Source organism: Euprymna scolopes, chromosome 1 (assembly GCF_053919585.1).
Source record: "Euprymna scolopes isolate OS-2025 chromosome 1, ASM5391958v1, whole genome shotgun sequence".
In the NCBI taxonomy this organism is placed as follows: Eukaryota; Metazoa; Mollusca; class Cephalopoda; order Sepiida; family Sepiolidae; genus Euprymna; species Euprymna scolopes.
The window spans coordinates 192943758-192966248 of record NC_136482.1 but is presented as its reverse complement, the minus strand read 5'-3'; the positions used below and the strand labels follow the sequence as shown (position 1 = coordinate 192966248).

General features: G+C 33.5%; 1 protein-coding gene across 1 annotated transcript in view; it reads right to left on the bottom strand.

The window, feature by feature from the left end:
* The window catches only part of LOC145278684 (transcription elongation factor SPT6-like), an 86485-nt gene that overhangs the window by 61071 nt on the left and 2923 nt on the right, over positions 1-22491 (bottom strand). The window contains exons 2-6 of the mRNA XM_080130679.1: positions 14997-15162; positions 8660-8850; positions 5877-6105; positions 3296-3377; positions 1123-1219 (exon numbers count right to left, since the gene is read on the bottom strand). Of these exons, the coding sequence (XP_079986805.1) occupies positions 1123-1219; positions 3296-3377; positions 5877-6105; positions 8660-8850; positions 14997-15153 (756 nt within the window). The 5' untranslated portion in view covers positions 15154-15162. The remainder of the gene's footprint in view (positions 1-1122; positions 1220-3295; positions 3378-5876; positions 6106-8659; positions 8851-14996; positions 15163-22491) is intronic.

Genomic DNA, 22491 nt, shown 5'->3' with positions numbered 1-22491 from the left:
TGGAATGTAGCATTTATGAATAGATGACTGCTTTTTTTAATTCCCTAAAAGAGGGCTCAACATTATTTTCTTAACGGGCCACTTTTTAATAAAGATAGTTAAAAAAATATATGTACATATACACACAAAACTGTCTTCTCTTCACATTTTCTCATGCATTCTTAAAAGATATATCAATTATAATTTACTGTCCCCTAAAGATAGTTTAAGCAAAACAACATGGAGAGTGGCATTTTTATATATATAATTTTTATTGATAGTGTTCATGTTCAATTTATAGAGAGGTGACGGTGCTCTAGTGATTAACAACACTGACTGGGTGTCCCAAGTTCAAAGCCAGTTTGTTCTGCAAAAATCACTTTCACTTTGGGATGTTGGCAACCTTCACATGGTTCGTTCTGAAAATACCTAATATATTTTAGAAAGAATTCTGACCAGAAAAATATCAGGGAAACCCATGCCACCAATAAAATCTTTGGATTCATATGATATGATGATTGAATTTACACGTCATTAGAGTCATTTATTTTATAGGGACAATGTTGGACAATGCTTGCTAATCATCAGTGTAATACAGTGGTTTCCAACGTTTTTTAACATGGCGGCACACCATTGACTTCTTTAAATTCTCATGGTACATCTATCAAAAAAAAAAAAAAAAAAAAAAAAAACTTTCTTTTTTCTCCTCATAAAGCCTTTTTTTGCAATAAAATAATGAAGTTTAGTTGGAAGTCGAGTTCAGGATTAGTACTAAGGTGTCTTTTCATCTAATTTGAAATTGTTACTTCATTAGATGTTAGGCTGCACACAACACACAGTGTAAAAGAAAAATTCAAAATATTTAACGATTTAAACAAATGATTTAAACAACATTTTATTTTATTTTTTTTACCATTTAAGCAGCAATATCACATAAGCAATAATGTGTGATTATCTAGTAATACAAAGAACTCCGCTTACAACAACATGAAAACATTTTTCTACCTAACAACTTGTAACTTTAGCCTACACTATCTTCACGCCAGTAATCATTCTATGGCACACTAATGTGCTGCAGCACGGTGGTTGAGAACCACTGGTCTAATAAATGAAAATGTCAATTAGGTTAAACAAAGGCAATACCTCATCATAATCTTCCTCGTCTTCCTCCTCGTCATATTGGTCAAAATCAGCAAAATCAAAATCAACGCCAAAAATATCTTGAGCAATCTGTAATGATCTGAAAAGAGAAACAAATTTTTACGATCATGTATCGATCTAGACATTAGTGATGAATCGATTCAAATACTAACAATTCTGACACAAGTACAGATTCTATTCTAAATTCCAGATTTTAATTCTTTCAAAATATCTAGATATTAAACTATGGACTTTAAAAAAAAATTGGAGGGGGGGGTATAACTGTAAAACTATGTAATATATGCCCATATGTTTACAAGTGTAAAAATACACCAGGAGAATTTTAGTTTTACTGGTAATTTAAAATCAATAAATATAATTTTATAATTAGTACAAGAGCAATTGAAAATTTTGTTTTAAGCAAAACAAAAACCAAAAGAATCGTTTTTAGCATTAGAAAATAGCACAAATTTTTCAGATTTTGATACCTGAAAAGTTACGATTTTTACAATTCCATATTTCGATTGCCTCAACACTACTTGTTATATATACCGCCACCTCCAATCCAATGCAAGCCTAAAATCCATATCAATTAGAAAGTTGTCATATTTGGACTAATGAATCTGTCCTATTTGAGGGTTCTTAATAAAGTGCAGAAACGTATTTGTAATATAATTGGCCCCACCCTCTGCTTTTCAGCAATCTCTCTCACAGATGTGATGTTGTTAGCCTTTTCTATAAATTTTATTATGGCAGATGTCCTTCAGAATTATTTGATTTATTTTCTGCTTCTTTTGTTGCAACTCGTTTAATTCATTGGTCAAGTGGTCTTCATCAATTCACTGTCTTGATACCTCATCACAATACAGAAATTCCTATTTCAGTAGATTCTTTCCAATTATCCAAGAACTGTGGGGCTCTCTTCCTGCTGACTATTCTCCCCCTACTTTTAACCTTGGTCTTTTCAAGGTGAAGGTTAATAGGCGTCTCCTGTCTTTGCGATAATCATCTTTCGTTCTTGGTACATTAAGTGGTTTCATGTCTTGTCTCAAGTGATTCCCAAGAAAAAAAATCCTTGGACCTTTATTATTCCTAATATTCATAAATAACCTCCCTGATAAAATAGTCTCTGAGATGGGCACATTTGCTGACGACACCACGCTCTATAACAGGCACGAAGGGAAAATAAATGAACACATATCCAAGGCAATATTGGAAACCCTAGAGGAAGATCTCCAGTCTGTAGTGGAATGGGAGCAAAAGTGGATGGTAACGTTCAATGCTGCCAAGACTAAGCTCGTTTCCTTTAATAATTACAAGAAACCTTCTCAACCACTACTAGCTGCGTCTAAAGATACATTACCTGAAAGTACTTCATTCAAACTCCTTGGCTTAATGTTCACAGGGAACATGAGTTTGAACAGATACATCAAGAGCATTGCCAAGGCTGGTGCAGAGAAAGGTGGGCTCTCTCTACCGTGCTAGAAAGTTACCTATGCCTGAAAGTATCCTGTACCTCTACAAGGCCACCATTCGCCCATGTATGGGCTGGTGCATCTGCTACTAGTATCTCCCTCTTGGACAGGGTTCAAAAGAGAGTTGCCAACCTGATAGGTCCTGAACTGTCATCTAAGCTTCAATGTCTGTACCATCGACAAAATGTTGCATCCCTTTGCCTGTTTTACAAGTATTTTAATGGTGAATGCTACAATGAACTATGAGCTGTTGTGCCCCCTCAACATAAATTCACCCAACAAACCTGACAAGCAGCAAAATCCCACCCCATACACAGAGATCCTTAGATGTAAGAAAACCTTCTACTCTAATAGTTTCTTCCCCAGAACTGCTAGACTTTGGAATTCCCTTCCAGGCACCTGCTTCCCCAACTGTACTGACATGCAGAAGTTCAAGTGTAATGTAAAGAGACATCTTGCTACTCAACTCCCTACATAGTATCCCCGCAACTTATGTCCCTGATAGTAGCCACCTACATCAAAGTGGCACTGTACCTCGTTTGGGATGAAAATGTAATTAAAAAAAAAAAAATTATAACCTCAGGATTATTTCAAATAAAAACATGCAGACTAACACATCCCTAGTCATACCCCCTTGAATAAAATACATCACACACAAATTTTAATAAAAGGAGTGAAAATCAGGAGTATTTGATACTTACTTGTCACTATGGATGACTGGTTTTTTCTTTTTACCTTTACTGATTGGCTGACCTTCCTCATCCACAATAAAATCATCGATATCTGACGAATTAAAAAAAAAAAAAAAAAAAACAAGAAATTATTTTAAAAACTGAAAAAATTTTTTCATAAAGTAATCATAATTAAAACAAAATGTACAAGATCTGTGAATTAAAAAAAAAAAAAAAAAATTCTTCACAGATATGCATCTTCGTTCTCTGCCACTTTTCTTATCCGTTTGGCAAGTTTCTCTGTGAACCTGAACTGCCATCCTCACCAATGACTTATTACAGAGCAGAGGATTTCTTTTCTAATTCATTTCAAACGACGGGGTAAGTCTGAAGACGTTGTTTAACTTGATATGCCCCCCCCCCAATCTAATACAAACCGAAATAAAACCCATACTAATTAGAAATCATGATAACCTGAAAATTATTAAAAAAAAAAAAAAAAAGATAGAAAGTAACCTATCCCTTAAATAAAACACATCACACATCCAGATTTTAATAAAATGAATCAAAATCAAGAACACTATCCCAACCTTCGACTTTATTATAAAGTAGAAGATTTCCGTTCGAATTCATTTCAGTCAGCAAAGCAAATCTGGGGATGTTGTCCGATTTATTTGCTTTCTCGTTTCTCCTCACCATTTAAAATAGCTTTGTCTGGAAGTATGTGTTTTACTTGCTAACTTTTGTGTGACAAAATGAGAGTACATATATCTTCCACTCTACAATAAAGACCCATTTGTATTTTTATAAATAAACATACTTCCATCTGTTTACTTTCATATAATATGGTATTATGTATATACACTTTCAGTATTCATTTCAAAAGTCTTTCACACATGAGTAGAGCTTCATAATTCTATGAAAATATTCAGTTCATGTCCAGAATTCAACCTAAATAAAAAAAAAAACAAAACAAAAACAGAAAAATCTTTATGATGTATATAACCTATTATAGAACAGAAATGCACTATTCCAAAAATCAAAAATTTATCAAGTAGTTTTTAATTAAGAAAATCAAATCTTATGAGGAAGCAAGACATTTGGGAAGGCTAGTATGTTTAATAAAGGGAGATAACTCAATTTGAAATGCGAAAATTTTTTAAATTAGCCTTGTAATGAAGACAGTATAATTTATGAAAAATGATTTTCTACATATAAAAAAACTCCTTGATCAATATACATAATTTTTGGAATATAAAATTTTTGTTCCATAATGGGTGTGTACAACATAACGATTTTTTTGTTATTTTTGTTTTTTTAAATTAGGTTGAATTCTAGATAAGAACCAAATAATCTTATGCCAAGTAAGATCTCCATAAACATTTGTGTTTCATTCTCAGGGGACCTTATCAAACTAATTGTGTGAATTTATTTATAACTGCTGCTTTTATGTCTAACTAATGCCTTACTCTAGCTACGAACAAATCAGATTTGGTTATTTTTGCAGTTTAGAAACCTTGTTAAAATAATGTTATTTAGAAAGCCATTCTTAACTTGGCAAGGAAGGGCTTTGTTAAATATTTTGTAGTCACCTAACAAAAAAAGACACCATAAAAATTGAATTTAACTTGAAAATCCTATTGGAAAAATAGCGTGGTTCATAAACTGCAGAATTATTTAGATTTGTTGATTTCATTATCTTCTTCCCACTTTCATTTCCGTATATATATATATATATATATATATATATATATATATAAAAAAAACTCAAATGACCAGTTGCGCATGCGTACATAAACGTAAACCCATAACAGCATAAACAAATAAACATAAATCACTACTTTTGCAGAATTTTTAAAAAATTTATTCTCCATTTTTTAATACACCTTTCTTAAAAAACATTCATACATTTTCTTCTACACTACCAACATAAATAAATAACCCCGAAATATGTTTTTTTTAAAATTGCGTTACAAATAAATAATCAATACGACAATAAAACATTATTTTACTGTGTACGTTTTCAGCGTCCCAATTGCTTTTTTTTTTGCGTTTAAATTATCCAAATAAACAATTGTTAATACTTTCTGCTTTTTTTATTTTTTTTTTTACATCGTTCATTTCTGCATTGTCTTAATTAGTTTTATTGGCCTTATTATTTACATATAAATTAAATATTTGACTAAATGGGCCATGAAAGTTTGTTTAAAAATAAATGAAAAAAGTTATATTTTATTTTCATTTTCTATTTAAAAAGCCATTCTTAACATGGGGAGAATGTTTTAACTATTCTGTACTTTCAACTAACAATTTCATTTTAAATTATCAAAATTTGAATTTAACTAAGTATTATGGTATCTGTTCAGTGCACATTTACCTATAAGTATGGCAAACCACTTATAATTCAATGCCTGTAAGTTTTTGTTTTTTTTTCAAAAATAAACAATTATAAACAGAACAACTCAGAAATGTTTTTGTTATGTCACAAGTGTCACGCTCATACATTCATTCCATAGCAAATATAACATACTGACCCAACGAGTCATGGGTAGTCTAGTGTATATATATATACATAAATAAAAAGATGTTTTAAGAGGGCACAATGTCTTACCAGATTCTTCCTCTTCTGAACCTTCTAAATCCAAAGCCAAATCATCTTTCTTTGGCGCTTCTTCTCGCTCACTAACAGGAGCAGCACTTTCCTCCGCAGCTTCATCGTCATCGTCATCAAATAAAGTGTTGGCAATCTCGAGTCGTTCATCAGCAATGTTACTCTCAGGCATTTCTTGATCACTGTCTTCATCTTCGGACACAACACGAATTCTCTTACGCTTCTTCGGCTTTACAAAATAAAAAAATAAGAAAAAAATAAGTCAATACTTGTGAGAGCAATAAGAAAAATATACTGATTAAGGACAATAACAGTCACCACTTAGCATAAAGCTGTGCTTTTTATAAAAGAATAGAGCTCTCTAAGCAGTCGATAATGTAAACAAATATATAAAAAAAAACATTCCCTTATTTTTTTAGTGTGCATGATAATGTTAAGATCTCCTGACTAAGTGGTTGGATTTCAAGTTTCAGCTTAAAATTGTCTAGCCACACAGAAGAGTTGTGATACAGTGAAACTATTATCTGTAGGTAATTGCTACTTTTTTACAGAAGAAGGTCATCCAGATTTATTTTTACAAGTCTTACTTCAGATATGGTATACAAGCCTGCTGGCTTTCATTTATCTATACCTATATACTACTCCTGTTTGACTATTGTATATTTGGCCCCTGCCAGCCATCTTTTCAAAACTTATCAGTGTGACTACACACAGCGAACATATAAACCTTAAGATTCAAACCTCGGACTTTTATCACTATCAACTGTGAGGGTCCAATGTCCTTCCTTTCTGAGTCAACTTGTCTGTTGCTGAGATGAAAGAAATTTATTTGCTTTTAAGTGATTTTTTGTTTTACGTTCATTTATTTACTTTCTATAGCACTAGTAGGCACAATCACATTGACATATCGATTCTCACCAGATCACTGAAGTTAAGCAATGATGAGCCTGGCCAGTAACAGATGGGTGACCATTTGGGAAGGCTAGGTACTGTATATACCGTTCAGTCGTAGAAATTTCCAGGTTGGTATCTAGGGGCACGCTTACCCCCACCCCTTCCGAAATCAAGATGGAAAGCAACGGGAAACTACCGTCTTTACTTGTCATCCCAAAATTATCATGGCTCCACAATTTGGGGAGCCGTGGTCGCCAATACTGTTAAAACAGTAGGGCCACATGCATGCAGGCTGCCTGGTTGTAAACCATGATAATGCAACTTTACTATAGTGTGTCTTTGAAGAAATGCATTTTGGAGAAAAACATTACATACTTACGTGTTATACTGAAATTATTATCCATTCCAAAAATTACAAAAAATGGTCCAGTAGAAAAATAACTATAAAATCATAATTTTTTATAAGTATGATGTGGTTTGCCTTCAAAAACTCCTTTTGTAATTTTTCATAGCTGTGATTTTTCACTGTAAATTAACCCTTTAGAAGATCGAAATCAGGGGGAGATAACGGCATTCTACTGTATAAGTTGCTTTGCGCAGAATCCAATGACACTATCTTTAAGGTCGACCATCTTGCTTTTTTTTGATCTACTGTATGATTTTTCCTGAAAATCAGCCCTAGCACATCCTCTACTGGACTATTTTTTGTAATTTGGAGAATTTAAACTAATTTCGACATGACACTTTAATACATGTTTTTCCCTGAAATGCCTTTGTTCGAAAATACACAATTGGATAAGACGACATACTATTGTAAAGTTGCACCAAAATGCTTAAATATGATATTTTGATTTTAGCAGATTTCGTATTTATTATTATAGAGCCAATTCTCTAATGATTATTATATTGTATCCAATATATAATAGTGATTTCTGTCTATATACATATATATATATATACTTCATTTAATCACATAAATTAATATATGAAAATATAAATTTATGTGTAAACTTTAAGTATTTACTTCAACAGTGCTCAATACATAGGTAGAGCTAGGTAATAAGTTATAAAATATATGTATATATATACACACACAGAGAATATTCCGCGTTTCATGGCAATTAAGCTACACAGAATATTCCGCGTTTCATCCGCGGAATATTCTGCATAGCTTAATCGCCATATATATATATATATATATATATGCATAATGATGGTGGACTCTCCGTCGATTTTGACATATGAACTTCCGCCACAACAACTAAGTTGCTCGGAAATCCATTTTGGTATTACTGCTAACCTTTGTATATATATATATATATATATATATATATATATATATATATATATATATATATATATATAAAGGCTTCCTTCAGTCTTGATAGACTATGGATACCCACTGTAAAGGTGCCTGCATGTGAAATTTTTGTGGCAGGAGGTGTGCAATCTCCAACCACACCTCTCCTGAGTCAACATTGCTGAATACCAGTGGCAAGCAGAGGTTCAGGACAACTGGAAACAATGTCGAAATAAGTGGAAAGGACATACAGCGCCTAGAATTCCCAAATGGTCACCCATCTGGTACTAGCCAAGCTCAACATTGCTTAACTTTGGTAATCTGACAAGAACTCGTGTGTCAACGTTATTATGCCAGATATATATATATATATAGATAGATAAGTCTATATTAAAGTTTAAAAAAATCTGATTAACAACCTCTTGTTGTAAGTATTTAGAATTATATAATAATTATGATAGAGTGATGTAACAGTATGTAGCATCTATTCTCTTGTCTTCTAAATATTTTGTCAAAACTATAAAAAAAAATGTGCTAAAAGGAAGAAATGAATTAATGTTCTCATCTAAAAGAGAAGAAATTTCTTTACCTGTCTGGTGACTTTAATACCAAGATTCTCTTCTATCAAGTCGTAGTCATCATCTTCCAACTGGTCATCGTCTTCATCTTCTGATTCCATTTTGCGTTTACCATCTCCAGTTTCATCTTCACTTTCTTCTTCCTCCTCTTCTACATCATCATTAATCAAATCTTTCATTTCCTCGGCCAACTTTTCCTCATCTGAAAAAAATAAAATTTTCAAAAGTAAAAATAACAGTATAATAATAATGCACGATCACTATCAGATATAATCTCTATATTAATAAAAGGGTGTGATCATGTATTTGTATGCGGTAAGGTAAATTATATATATAATTATCACTGTACTTTTTTTTAATACCTCCATACACTAGTGTTTCATCCTTTTGGGAATCATCAGTGCAGGAAGTTATGATTACCACTGGTCAAGAGATTTGAACCCGGCCACGAAGCCATTTCTGACTTCTTTAGCAAAGAACAAACCACTTGACCAACGTGAACCATGGTGAGAATATAGTTCAAATTAACATTTATAAAAAGCGTAAATGCCATCTAAGAAGGTTGAAAGTGATCAAGTGATTATAATAACACGATCTGCACATATGGGCTTGAGTGAACATTTTTTTCATTTCAACATAAAGTGTGCAACAACAATATATATGTGTGGCGGCTGTCTATTCGATTTTGAGTATGACCACTTTCGGCATACCAATGTAATACTAGTATAAAACCTCCCAATGAGAGGCGCATATATAGCTCTCCAGGCAAACTAAATGTTTTACAGACCAAATCATAAAATTGGCAGTTGATGATCTGGTGGAATATCATAATTGAAGTCACCTCTGTGTTTGATGATGCCACACATGCACTCAGTAATTCATAGATAAGCATGATTTGACTTCACCCAGGATGGGTTGAGTCAGCTCTTTCCATTGAACACACAGTATACCAGATAAATGCAAACCATATATAATGGTCCGCAGCAGCCAAGGTAGTGATGGGTAGCCAGTGTAGGACCAGTGGCGAACACCGTAGACCAGTGGAATGCCAGGTTAGGTTTGATGGTTTGTAATCAGATCTTCAGCTGGCCTCCCGGGCATTTTCGACAACCTTGGAGTGGTTCTGGAGTTATTGCTCAATGGATGAACTCGCGAAGATTGCAGTACGCAGCATGGCTGAACCACAAAGTACTCATCTTTAAAAGATTGCAGTACGCAGCATGGCTGAACCACAAAGTACTCATCTTTAAAAGATTGCAGTACGCAGCATGGCTGAACCACAAAGTACTCATCTTTAAAAGATTGCAGTACGCAGCATGGCTGAACCACAAAGTACTCATCTTTAAAAGATTGCAGTACGCAGCATGGCTGAACCACAAAGTACTCATCTTTAAAAGATTGCAGTACGCAGCATGGCTGAACCACAAAGTACTCATCTTTAAAAGATTGCAGTACGCAGCATGGCTGAACCACAAAGTACTCATCTTTAAAAGATTGCAGTACGCAGCATGGCTGAACCACAAAGTACTCATCTTTAAAAGATTGCAGTACGCAGCATGGCTGAACCACAAAGTACTCATCTTTAAAAGATTGCAGTACGCAGCATGGCTGAACCACAAAGTACTCATCTTTAAAAGATTGCAGTACGCAGCATGGCTGAACCACAAAGTACTCATCTTTAAAAGATTGCAGTACGCAGCATGGCTGAACCACAAAGTACTCATCTTTAAAAGATTGCAGTACGCAGCATGGCTGAACCACAAAGTACTCATCTTTAAAAGATTGCAGTACGCAGCATGGCTGAACCACAAAGTACTCATCTTTAAAAGATTGCAGTACGCAGCATGGCTGAACCACAAAGTACTCATCTTTAAAAGATTGCAGTACGCAGCATGGCTGAACCACAAAGTACTCATCTTTAAAAGATTGCAGTACGCAGCATGGCTGAACCACAAAGTACTCATCTTTAAAAGATTGCAGTACGCAGCATGGCTGAACCACAAAGTACTCATCTTTAAAAGATTGCAGTACGCAGCATGGCTGAACCACAAAGTACTCATCTTTAAAAGATTGCAGTACGCAGCATGGCTGAACCACAAAGTACTCATCTTTAAAAGATTGCAGTACGCAGCATGGCTGAACCACAAAGTACTCATCTTTAAAAGATTGCAGTACGCAGCATGGCTGAACCACAAAGTACTCATCTTTAAAAGATTGCAGTACGCAGCATGGCTGAACCACAAAGTACTCATCTTTAAAAGATTGCAGTACGCAGCATGGCTGAACCACAAAGTACTCATCTTTAAAAGATTGCAGTACGCAGCATGGCTGAACCACAAAGTACTCATCTTTAAAAGATTGCAGTACGCAGCATGGCTGAACCACAAAGTACTCATCTTTAAAAGATTGCAGTACGCAGCATGGCTGAACCACAAAGTACTCATCTTTAAAAGATTGCAGTACGCAGCATGGCTGAACCACAAAGTACTCATCTTTAAAAGATTGCAGTACGCAGCATGGCTGAACCACAAAGTACTCATCTTTAAAAGATTGCAGTACGCAGCATGGCTGAACCACAAAGTACTCATCTTTAAAAGATTGCAGTACGCAGCATGGCTGAACCACAAAGTACTCATCTTTAAAAGATTGCAGTACGCAGCATGGCTGAACCACAAAGTACTCATCTTTAAAAGATTGCAGTACGCAGCATGGCTGAACCACAAAGTACTCATCTTTAAAAGATTGCAGTACGCAGCATGGCTGAACCACAAAGTACTCATCTTTAAAAGATTGCAGTACGCAGCATGGCTGAACCACAAAGTACTCATCTTTAAAAGATTGCAGTACGCAGCATGGCTGAACCACAAAGTACTCATCTTTAAAAGATTGCAGTACGCAGCATGGCTGAACCACAAAGTACTCATCTTTAAAAGATTGCAGTACGCAGCATGGCTGAACCACAAAGTACTCATCTTTAAAAGATTGCAGTACGCAGCATGGCTGAACCACAAAGTACTCATCTTTAAAAGATTGCAGTACGCAGCATGGCTGAACCACAAAGTACTCATCTTTAAAAGATTGCAGTACGCAGCATGGCTGAACCACAAAGTACTCATCTTTAAAAGATTGCAGTACGCAGCATGGCTGAACCACAAAGTACTCATCTTTAAAAGATTGCAGTACGCAGCATGGCTGAACCACAAAGTACTCATCTTTAAAAGATTGCAGTACGCAGCATGGCTGAACCACAAAGTACTCATCTTTAAAAGATTGCAGTACGCAGCATGGCTGAACCACAAAGTACTCATCTTTAAAAGATTGCAGTACGCAGCATGGCTGAACCACAAAGTACTCATCTTTAAAAGATTGCAGTACGCAGCATGGCTGAACCACAAAGTACTCATCTTTAAAAGATTGCAGTACGCAGCATGGCTGAACCACAAAGTACTCATCTTTAAAAGATTGCAGTACGCAGCATGGCTGAACCACAAAGTACTCATCTTTAAAAGATTGCAGTACGCAGCATGGCTGAACCACAAAGTACTCATCTTTAAAAGATTGCAGTACGCAGCATGGCTGAACCACAAAGTACTCATCTTTAAAAGATTGCAGTACGCAGCATGGCTGAACCACAAAGTACTCATCTTTAAAAGATTGCAGTACGCAGCATGGCTGAACCACAAAGTACTCATCTTTAAAAGATTGCAGTACGCAGCATGGCTGAACCACAAAGTACTCATCTTTAAAAGATTGCAGTACGCAGCATGGCTGAACCACAAAGTACTCATCTTTAAAAGATTGCAGTACGCAGCATGGCTGAACCACAAAGTACTCATCTTTAAAAGATTGCAGTACGCAGCATGGCTGAACCACAAAGTACTCATCTTTAAAAGATTGCAGTACGCAGCATGGCTGAACCACAAAGTACTCATCTTTAAAAGATTGCAGTACGCAGCATGGCTGAACCACAAAGTACTCATCTTTAAAAGATTGCAGTACGCAGCATGGCTGAACCACAAAGTACTCATCTTTAAAAGATTGCAGTACGCAGCATGGCTGAACCACAAAGTACTCATCTTTAAAAGATTGCAGTACGCAGCATGGCTGAACCACAAAGTACTCATCTTTAAAAGATTGCAGTACGCAGCATGGCTGAACCACAAAGTACTCATCTTTAAAAGATTGCAGTACGCAGCATGGCTGAACCACAAAGTACTCATCTTTAAAAGATTGCAGTACGCAGCATGGCTGAACCACAAAGTACTCATCTTTAAAAGAGCATAGTTGAGGGAATAATCCTACATCATTTGGGGATTGAAAATGAATTGCTATCAGCGGTCCCGCATAATTTCATAGAGACAGTGAAGGTCAAACACTAACAGCCTTTTGAGATCTGTAATTTGATAAGCATGTCACAATCAAATTGGCATGTGATATGATTATTAAACCCCAAGCTGTTCTTTATTTCCTCCATGCTCTGAAGGCATCACATACCTCTATTCCTTGCCACTCTTTTCAGTTCTTAGTGTTCAGTACTTTACTTTTTAAAAAGCTTGTAGCTTCATAAATCGCTTTCCTTCACCTGGACTTATCTACAAACCACCCTTTTCCTAATCACTTCAAATAATTTTTGAGACAATTTATGAACTGCTTGTATAATTTGTTCTATAGCAAGTGTTCCCAATTAGTTCCCCATAAATTATCTGCTTGGGCAATGTGTCATCAGCAAGTCAAATAAGATGACAAACCTAATGCAATTTGTGTTTACTTATACAAAATGAAAAGATACATTTATTGAAAATCAACGACAGAGTGACAACAAAATATATGGAAAACAAAGTGCAGGTATATCACCCTGTTTGACACCATTATCAATCGTAACAACTCTTGAACAGCAACCATTACATTTGACATGTGCTTTCATATTGTAGTGCAACTCAAAGAAGTCTAACAAAGTAAGGAGGACATCCTAATTACTCAGTACCTTTCACTACACATCCTAATTACTCAGTACCTTCCACTACACATCCTAATTACTCAGTACCTTCCACTACACATCCTAATTACTCAGTACCTTCCACTACACATCCTAATTACTCAGTACCTTCCACTACACATCCTAATTACTCAGTACCTTCCACTACACATCCTAATTACTCAGTACCTTCCACTACACATCCTAATTACTCACCTTGATTAACTATTTTTTTTTATAACGTGGTCACCACTTATCAAGGCCCGGAAGCCACTCAGGAATAAGGGTTATTGTAAGTACAGTACGTTAATGTGGATATTTAGAGTGTCTACTTAAGGGGGTGGTTTATCAGGAATTTGTTGACGTTGGACTTGAAGACATCCAAGTTGTAGTCAGGAGGGAAGTAGGCAGACGGAACAGATATAACCATATCAAATGCTTTCATCAGATCAACAAAGACTTGATATGGAGATGTTCAATACACTTTTCCTGCATTTGACAGGCCATAAAAATCATGCCAATGATATTCCGACTCCTAAAGCCATACAGATTCTCAGGAAGTACAAAAAGACAGATGCAAGCTTTCAAGCGATTCAACAGGATTCTGGTAAATACCTTCCTCGATAGTTGCTGCCCTCCTCTTCCCTCTCTTCACACAAATCTTAGTAAACATGCACATCAATCAAGATGTCAATCAACCCCATGATATGCACTGCTATTGTTCTTCTACCACCGTGAAGAACCAATACATGTAGATTCCTCCACCAAATGCTCTGCATCTCAACTGCCATATAGTCTCTCGACTTCCTCGAGAGCAGAAACAGAGTCCATTTCAACAATCTCCTCTGAAGCAAATTATCTATCGCATCAGTAATGACTACTGAGAAGTTACTGAACAGATCAGTATAATTCTCCGTCCCTCTATCAAGTAGCTTATTTGGATCCCGAATCACCTACACCATCTTTACATTTTAAGGGGACCTTTTTATCGGGGAGGATATGCGCATAAATTTAAAAGAAGGAATTTCTCTCTTGGTCATTATTCTAAAATCAACATGATGAGGCTTAATAAGATATGATTGGATAATTTGATGTTCATTATCATGAAACAAACTAAGTTACAACCAAAGAGTATCTCTAAGACATTCTATCAAAGAAAAACACAATTCTGCAACAAAAAAAAAAATACCTGAAAGAAAAGGTCAAGAAGGAAATCCTTCATGTGTAGAGGCATAAAGTTAAAAAAACAAACTTTTTCACCCCAATAAGGCATATTTCCACTTGGACTTAAGGGAGCTACTATTTGAGATCATGTTTAATTGTAGGAAGTTGAGCAGCGAGATGCCTGTTTACATTATAAATGAAAACCTTACCATCTTCGTCATCTTCCTCATCTTCATCATCTATCCGTTTCTTTCGTGATTTCTTTTCTTTCTTTTTTGGTCCTTTTTTAATGATTTCATTGTCTGAATCGGATCCAGGCTCATTGGAAGCATCTGATTCCTCAGCTTCTTGGTCAAAGAAATCCATGATTCAACTCTGAAAAATAAAAGAAATAATATTTGAAAATCGCTTATAAAACCAAACTCAAAATTTTACATAGGATTTCAAAAAAGGTAAGAACATTGTCTAGTTTGTATATAAAGGTAATTTATAGAAGACAATACGATGCACAAGTGTAACAGACACAAACTGAAGCAAATTAAGGCATGCAATGGTGGAATAAGCTATGCAGTTTCAGCTTTTATTAATACAATATATATATATATATATATGCATTCTAATATATGTTATATATATATATACACACATATATTTTAATATATTATACTTGCATTGAGTGTTTTTTTTTTGCGTCATTATGATCAGATGGAATTTCTGTATATTCAATAATGATCAATACTTGAGTAAAACTAAGTAATATAAAAATCTGTACTATATATATATATAAGGCATGTATTTTCATTCTTTTCATCAATTTATCAGATCTATATGAATTTAATTTATATTGTCATATGAGTGATAAAAGGATAGAGAAAGAAAAAAGAAAAATAAATAATCTAAGTTAATGTAGTTTGCATGCAGCATTGTTTGGTGTGTAAAAGAAATGTAAATTTATAGAAGGCAATATGCTGAAAAAGTGTAACAGACACAAACTGAAGCAAATTAAGATATATATAATGATAAAATAAGCTATACAGATTCACCTTTTATTAATAGAATATATATATATATATATATATATATATATATATATATATATATTTTTCAAATATTTTATACTTGCATTGTGTTTCTACTTCCGTCAGTATGGTCAGATAGAAGCTTTGTAATGTATGATATTTCGGGAAAATTTCTCTTTCGTCAGATCTCTTTAGGTCAAAAAACAACTTTTGTACATTTAATAACAATTCTGCATGACATAAAATTAGAACCGTATTCATTGTAAATAGTGAGGATGATTATTAGTGTTTGAAATGATTAATTGGAATCAAAAAACTCTTGTGGTATTGGAATCAGAAAAATTGGTACATTTTTCCAATGCCTAAACGATTATTTTAATTGTTCTTTTTTGTTTTTTTCAATTTTCCTTTGTTTGTACTAATGATAAATATTGATTTCAAACTACCAGTAAAACTAAACACTGTATATCTCCTCACTACTTTTATTTTTGTTTGCAAAAATATATTCACATATTACATAAATGTTTAATACAGAAAAAAAAAAACTCTTTACAAGTAAATATTTAGAAATTTAAAAAGAATCGAAATCAGTAATTGTATTGGAATCGTCCCATCACTAATTATCTCAAGAATAATCTAATTTTGTAGGTACAGTCATTTTTCTCCAGTCTGATTATTAAAATGTTCAACAGCTTTTCTTTAAAAGAATTTCCCATGAATGCAAGAGAATAAAAACAAAACAATGAAATGAAAACAATTGGAATGAAGTGTTAAAAGGTTTGTCATTAAAGCATAAAGTGATGATGTATCACTGTCCTTCACACTCAATTGGAGGTCTCAGGTCTCTTATGAACTCAAATCTAATTAATGCCTTTTAATTATTAGGAAGGAATAATAAAAGAACACCTTACAAAAATAACAAAAATTATTTAATGTTAGAATGTTTTGCATTTGTTTTTTTATATGAATTTATGCACTATTTAAATTTTCCTTTAAATTGCATAATTAAAATAAAAATTGTTAAATTTTAATGAATGTTTCTTTAATTATTTGATTTATAAGATTTATTAAAATTTTGTTTGTCAGCACGACTTTGAGAGTTCAAATGTTATGTTTTAATAAATTTTCAAAAATTTAATAATTCAGTTAAAACGATAAATATAATTAAAAAAAAAAGAAAAGGCTTTCATCTCGTAAATTACTAATTTTTTTATGTTTACAAGAAATAGATTTAAAACAATTTTTTTTTTAGTTTACTGTAACATTAAAAAGCAAAACAATTAGGTGAAAACAAAGATCACAGATTCAAATTTAAAACTAGGTAAATTATGCAAAATAATGAAAATTGTGCTTTATATTTATGAATCTTTTTACTTTGTTATATCTAAGCTGCAATGTCATTTTATGCTTACTAATCGAATCACACACACACATATATATATACACAAACACACACACTTTCCCCGAACCTCTGGTCTTTTGGGAAATAAGGTACGATTATGAATATCCAGTATCAAATAATCCTTATACACTGAAATTTACTTTATGTATAAAAACCAAAGAGGGAAGATGTAACATATGAGAAATATTTGGAGTCAAGTATCTCCTTGCTGTTATTTCAGATCATTTGAAATCATAGCAGCAAGTTTTAGTTTCCCCTCCATCAAAGCCAGAGGTTTTGGGGAAATATCAGATATTTTGTAATTCACATGCAAAACTAGGAAAACAAATGACTGTGACTGAAACATCTTATGGCTGTAAAAAAGTGCCAAAAATAGGCTCTGGATAATGGATGATCCCTTTAATATGCGACCTTAAGGGCAAATGTGACATAGCCCACTACACAATTCAGGTCATTACCTTTCCAACGAGCTTTCATCAATAGTTGCTGAGATTTGGAACTTATATATTGCCAAAAAAGGTGGTGTGTGTGTATATATATATATATATATATATATATATATTATTAAAAACCCTTTTAGCAAAGAAAATACAACTTTGTTATATATGGATTGTGAAATTGCATTCATCTGCAAAAGATCTAGCTAATTTGCCTATTCTTTTAAACATTCATTTTAATCAATTCCCTACTAGTTTTTGAGTTTTCTCATGAGATGATCATCTTTAGTTAACTATTACGTGTAATTATATTCATGCAGATATTCTACATGATTTATACTTGCATAATATTTGTGTAAAAAGGTTATAGTAAACACAAACCTCTTTCTCTCTTTCTATTCATTTACGTATGTGTAAATATATATTTGTTTAAAAGATTTTGCCTCTCAAACTCCTGTCAGTTTTTGGTCTACAGACATAAAACTTGATATATAGGATATTCAAACCCATGCGAAACTTTATATTTGGATTTTAGCCAGGGAGAATCTGTGCGAAAGTATGAAAATTTAAAAAAAAATGGAATTTGTCAGGTGATGGTCGAATGACAGCATTACGAATATGCATGCATAACATAAGCCTATCTTTGTTTTATCGTTATTTCCATGGCAGGTGCTCGTCTGAGCCCCAATCTCCAGTCCCCCCTCGCAAATCTTTTACGAAAAACACCCGTCTAGCTGAATCCATTGTCAAAAATTTTCCCCACTCTTTATCTGTGCCTAAATCAAAACGTAGATTCCATGAACAAAGCTTCTTTCTTAGAACTGCACACCTGTGGAACTCTGTTCCATCTGCCTGTTTCCCACCTAACTACAACCTGGATGTCTTCAAGTCCAACGTAAGCAAATTCCTGATGAACCGCCCCCTTAAGTAGACATTTTCATTAAATCCCCACACTAACATACTGTATATGCAATAACCCTTATCCCTGAGTGGTTTCCGGGACTTGATAAGTGGTGATCACCTTGTAAAAAAAAAAAAATAAAATAATAATAATAGCTATTGGTTCATGTTTTAATTTTTAGCTTTGCAGTAAACATGTCTTCATAACTCAGGCATTAACGTTAAAGGAAAAAGTAAATCATAAGCTAAACGTTTTGGTTTCGATTCTCAGTGGTGGCACTCAAGTTATTTATTTTTTTTTAAATCATTACTATATATTTGGTCCAATATAATAAATATGAAATCTGTATTAATCAAAATATATTTAAGCATATTTTACAACTGGGCAATGCCGGGTGGCTTGCTAGTATATGGATATGTCTATACCGGTAGCCAAATTGAATACTGAAATGCTCATAAATTTGGTTTTATGAGACGAAACTACATGAAAATTTGCAGACGTTTTGAAGCTTATAATACTATTCTATGGTTAAAATCTTATGACAATTGGTAAAAAAGAACCTATATTTTCAAATAAATAAAATATGCCTAAATTTATATACATAGTGTCTTGGCAAGCCAGCTTCAGTTTTGCTGCTTTGGGATGAATTTTGCTTAGAGTTTTTTTTTGCTTGGTTGTTTTCCCTATGGCCTTGCAAGGCCACTAATAAAATTTATTGTGCAAGTCCACAGTTCAACCTAAATAAAAAAAAAAAAAAAATGCAAAAACTCTTTATGATGTACATGCTTATGGAACAAAAATGTCATATTCCAAAAATTACATAAATTGATCAAGTATTTCTTTTATATAAAGAAATGATCTAAGGCTATTAATGTAAACTCATTAGTATCACAAGGTTGATCTCTTGAACCATTTTGGAGGTATTTGCATCTGATTTTTCAAGATGGCGATGCAAGATAGTCCCTTTTTGCTTACTCATAAAATTTGATTTTTTTAGTTGATCAATTTACGTGACTTTTGGAATAAGACATCTTTGTTCCATGATGAATACGTATCAAGGATTTTTCCATGTTTTTGCTCTTTAATTAGGTTGAATTATGGACAAGAACCAGATTTATTATTACATTTATACTCAAAACAAGATGTCGGATTTACACTTTTTCCAAAGTATTTCAAATAAAAAATCCAGTTTACAATTAAAAAAATAAGTGCTTCTTTGTTATTAGAGCGAAATTCAAAATATTGATATCAAGTAAAACTAACGTCCTGATTGTCATATCATAGTAATGAAGATATCGAAAAATTTCGAAAAACGATATGATAGAAAATTAATGAAAAGTTTTTGAAAACAATTAGTGAAAATTAAGTTTTGCTAAATTGGTCCAAGATTTTCAAAATTTTCAGAAAATAATTACCTCCCTTGTTTTGTTACTATTCAAGCTCGCCTTATTTTTTAACAAAACTCAATTTTTGCTAATTTTCTTTGGAAACTATTTTCATTAATAATTAATTTTCTATATCATTTTTCGATATGTTCATTACTGCAATATGACAAGTCAAAACCATTTATTTTACTTGAAATTTAATATTTCAATTTTCGAATTTCACTTTCAAAGAAGCAAAAAAAAGGGGGAGGGATACTCTTGCAGAATTTGCCCGAGGATCCGGGTCAAATTCTGCAAAAGTACCAAAAAAAACCAAAAAAAAAAACCACAATATCGCGGAAGTATGGAACAGAAATGCAAACATAAAAAATTAAAATTCATCAACTGGGAAGGACAAGATTTACCCCCCCCCCTTCACCTTCTGATAAAAAAAAAAAAAAAAAACCCCGTCAATTTAGAAAGCTGACCATAATTCAATCCAAAAGATATAATCATAGTTTTTAAAGCGAAAAGTTCTAAAAATCTATGTGTGTGTGTGTGTGTGTGTGTGTGTGTGTATACTGATTTGTATTTTTGTGATTGATCTGGAAAATAAATGGATATATGAAGATATAAAAAAATAAACTCTACAAGATCATCTTTAATTTGCCCATACGTCAGATCATTTTAACATCCGGTTCCCTGCATTGCTAGCCTCATTCACACACACACATACACACACATATATATATATATATATATATATTTACATTTTATTAAACAGATCGTTAATATTTACATTTTTTTTTTTTTTTTTTAGATTTGAAGCAATTATTTTTTAAACATAGCGTTCGGGATAAAACCTGCAACTGTATTCTGTGGTGAGGGCCTCATTTGGGAGCTTTAAAGAATGTGTTTATGGTCAGTCTGTAGTTACCATTACCCCCCAGGTCTAATCTGACCAGGAGTCGTAGTGCATGTCAGCGTTCAATATATCAATTTACATGATGCAAAACTAGTTAAAGCCCAGACACTTCCTTCTTACATATTTTTAAATATCAAGAATTTAAAGTATATCTAAATTTGGCATTAAATACCTCTTTGAAAAAAAAAAAAAACATGATCAATATACAACAAAACAAGTGAATTTTTTTATCAAAAGCAATATTAAATGATCATTTATGGTAATTTTATTTTTTTATATACAAAGGAGTAACTACTTATCAAGGCCATTCGAGGATAAGGACTAATAAGTGTACAATAATCAATGGGGCAATATCACAGTAATCGTTAGTAGTGGAAGTTTAGTAGTTTCGATTACTTAAGGGGACGACTCATCAAGAACTTGTTCATGTTGGACTTGAAGACAAGTATATTGTAGATAGCTGGAAAGCAGGGAAATGAAAGTTTCACAGGCGTGCAGGTATAAGAAAGAAGCTTTGTTCATGGAATCCATTTTTAGGTTTAAGCACAGATAAAGAGTGGGGAAAAGGCTGCAGGGAAGAGAAAAGAGCATCCCCTACTATACCACAAACACTGTCAAGGTAGGACAATGGTAATAAATAATAGTATTCACAAGTTAGTAGTTCATTACTTCTCCAGAAATTGAAATGGACTGTGTTTTATCTATGTTTTAGAGTCACTTAAAGAGTTTGAGGCGATTATGTAAGGGAGATAATTAGCAAAAATAAGCATTTATTGCAAGAGATAATTTAAGGTGCTAAAATAATCGATTGAACAATCATCATAAGTCTAGGTCATTATTTACCTGACTAGGATATTAAAACTATATGTTGAGATTTTGACCCTCTTCTGTGGAAAAGGGTCAAGTAGCGTTAGTAATTCACATGAAAAATATGTGAGGGTAGAATCACTGGCTCAGTAAGAAAATTGATATAGGTTCTTCCATTCTGCAGCCAAGCGTGATTTGAAGGCGTTTACTGAGGAGGCACGGATGGTGTGGGAACTTAGCCCGTTCCAAATAGAGAACAATGAAACAATTTCAAGTTAAAAAAAAAAGAAAAAAAAGTACTCATCATGCACTTATTGATCCGTGCTGAAATAATAACGTTATTATTTAAAAAGCCATTCTAAATAGGGGGAGGATATTTTGTACCTATTCTGTAGTTTAACCTTAGAACTGAATAAAAAAAAACACCATAAACTTTAATTAAACTTGGAAATACGATTTAAAAAAAAAAAAAACAACCGCGGATCAGTAAGTGCATAAGCACAAAAAAAAAAAAAAAAAACTTTGTCTCCACAAGAGCAGAGTCCTGGAACTAAAAATGAAAAATATCATATTTAGGGGCGGGGAGGAGCTACTTTGGTCAATGTGCACTGGTTAGTGGTTGGTTGTCCAATCTGCAAAGAGTGTTTATTCCGAAAACCGTTCTAACATGGGAAAGTTGAAAATAAAATACCTTTCGAAATAAACCCCCAACCTCCCCCTGTTAAGAATGGCTTTCGGAATAAACACCCTTTTGCAGGTTGAACAACCAATTGCCAAATGCACACATTGCTACATTTTTAATAATAATGACCGAAGCAAGCAGTTATTGATTTTAATCGGCTAGTAATT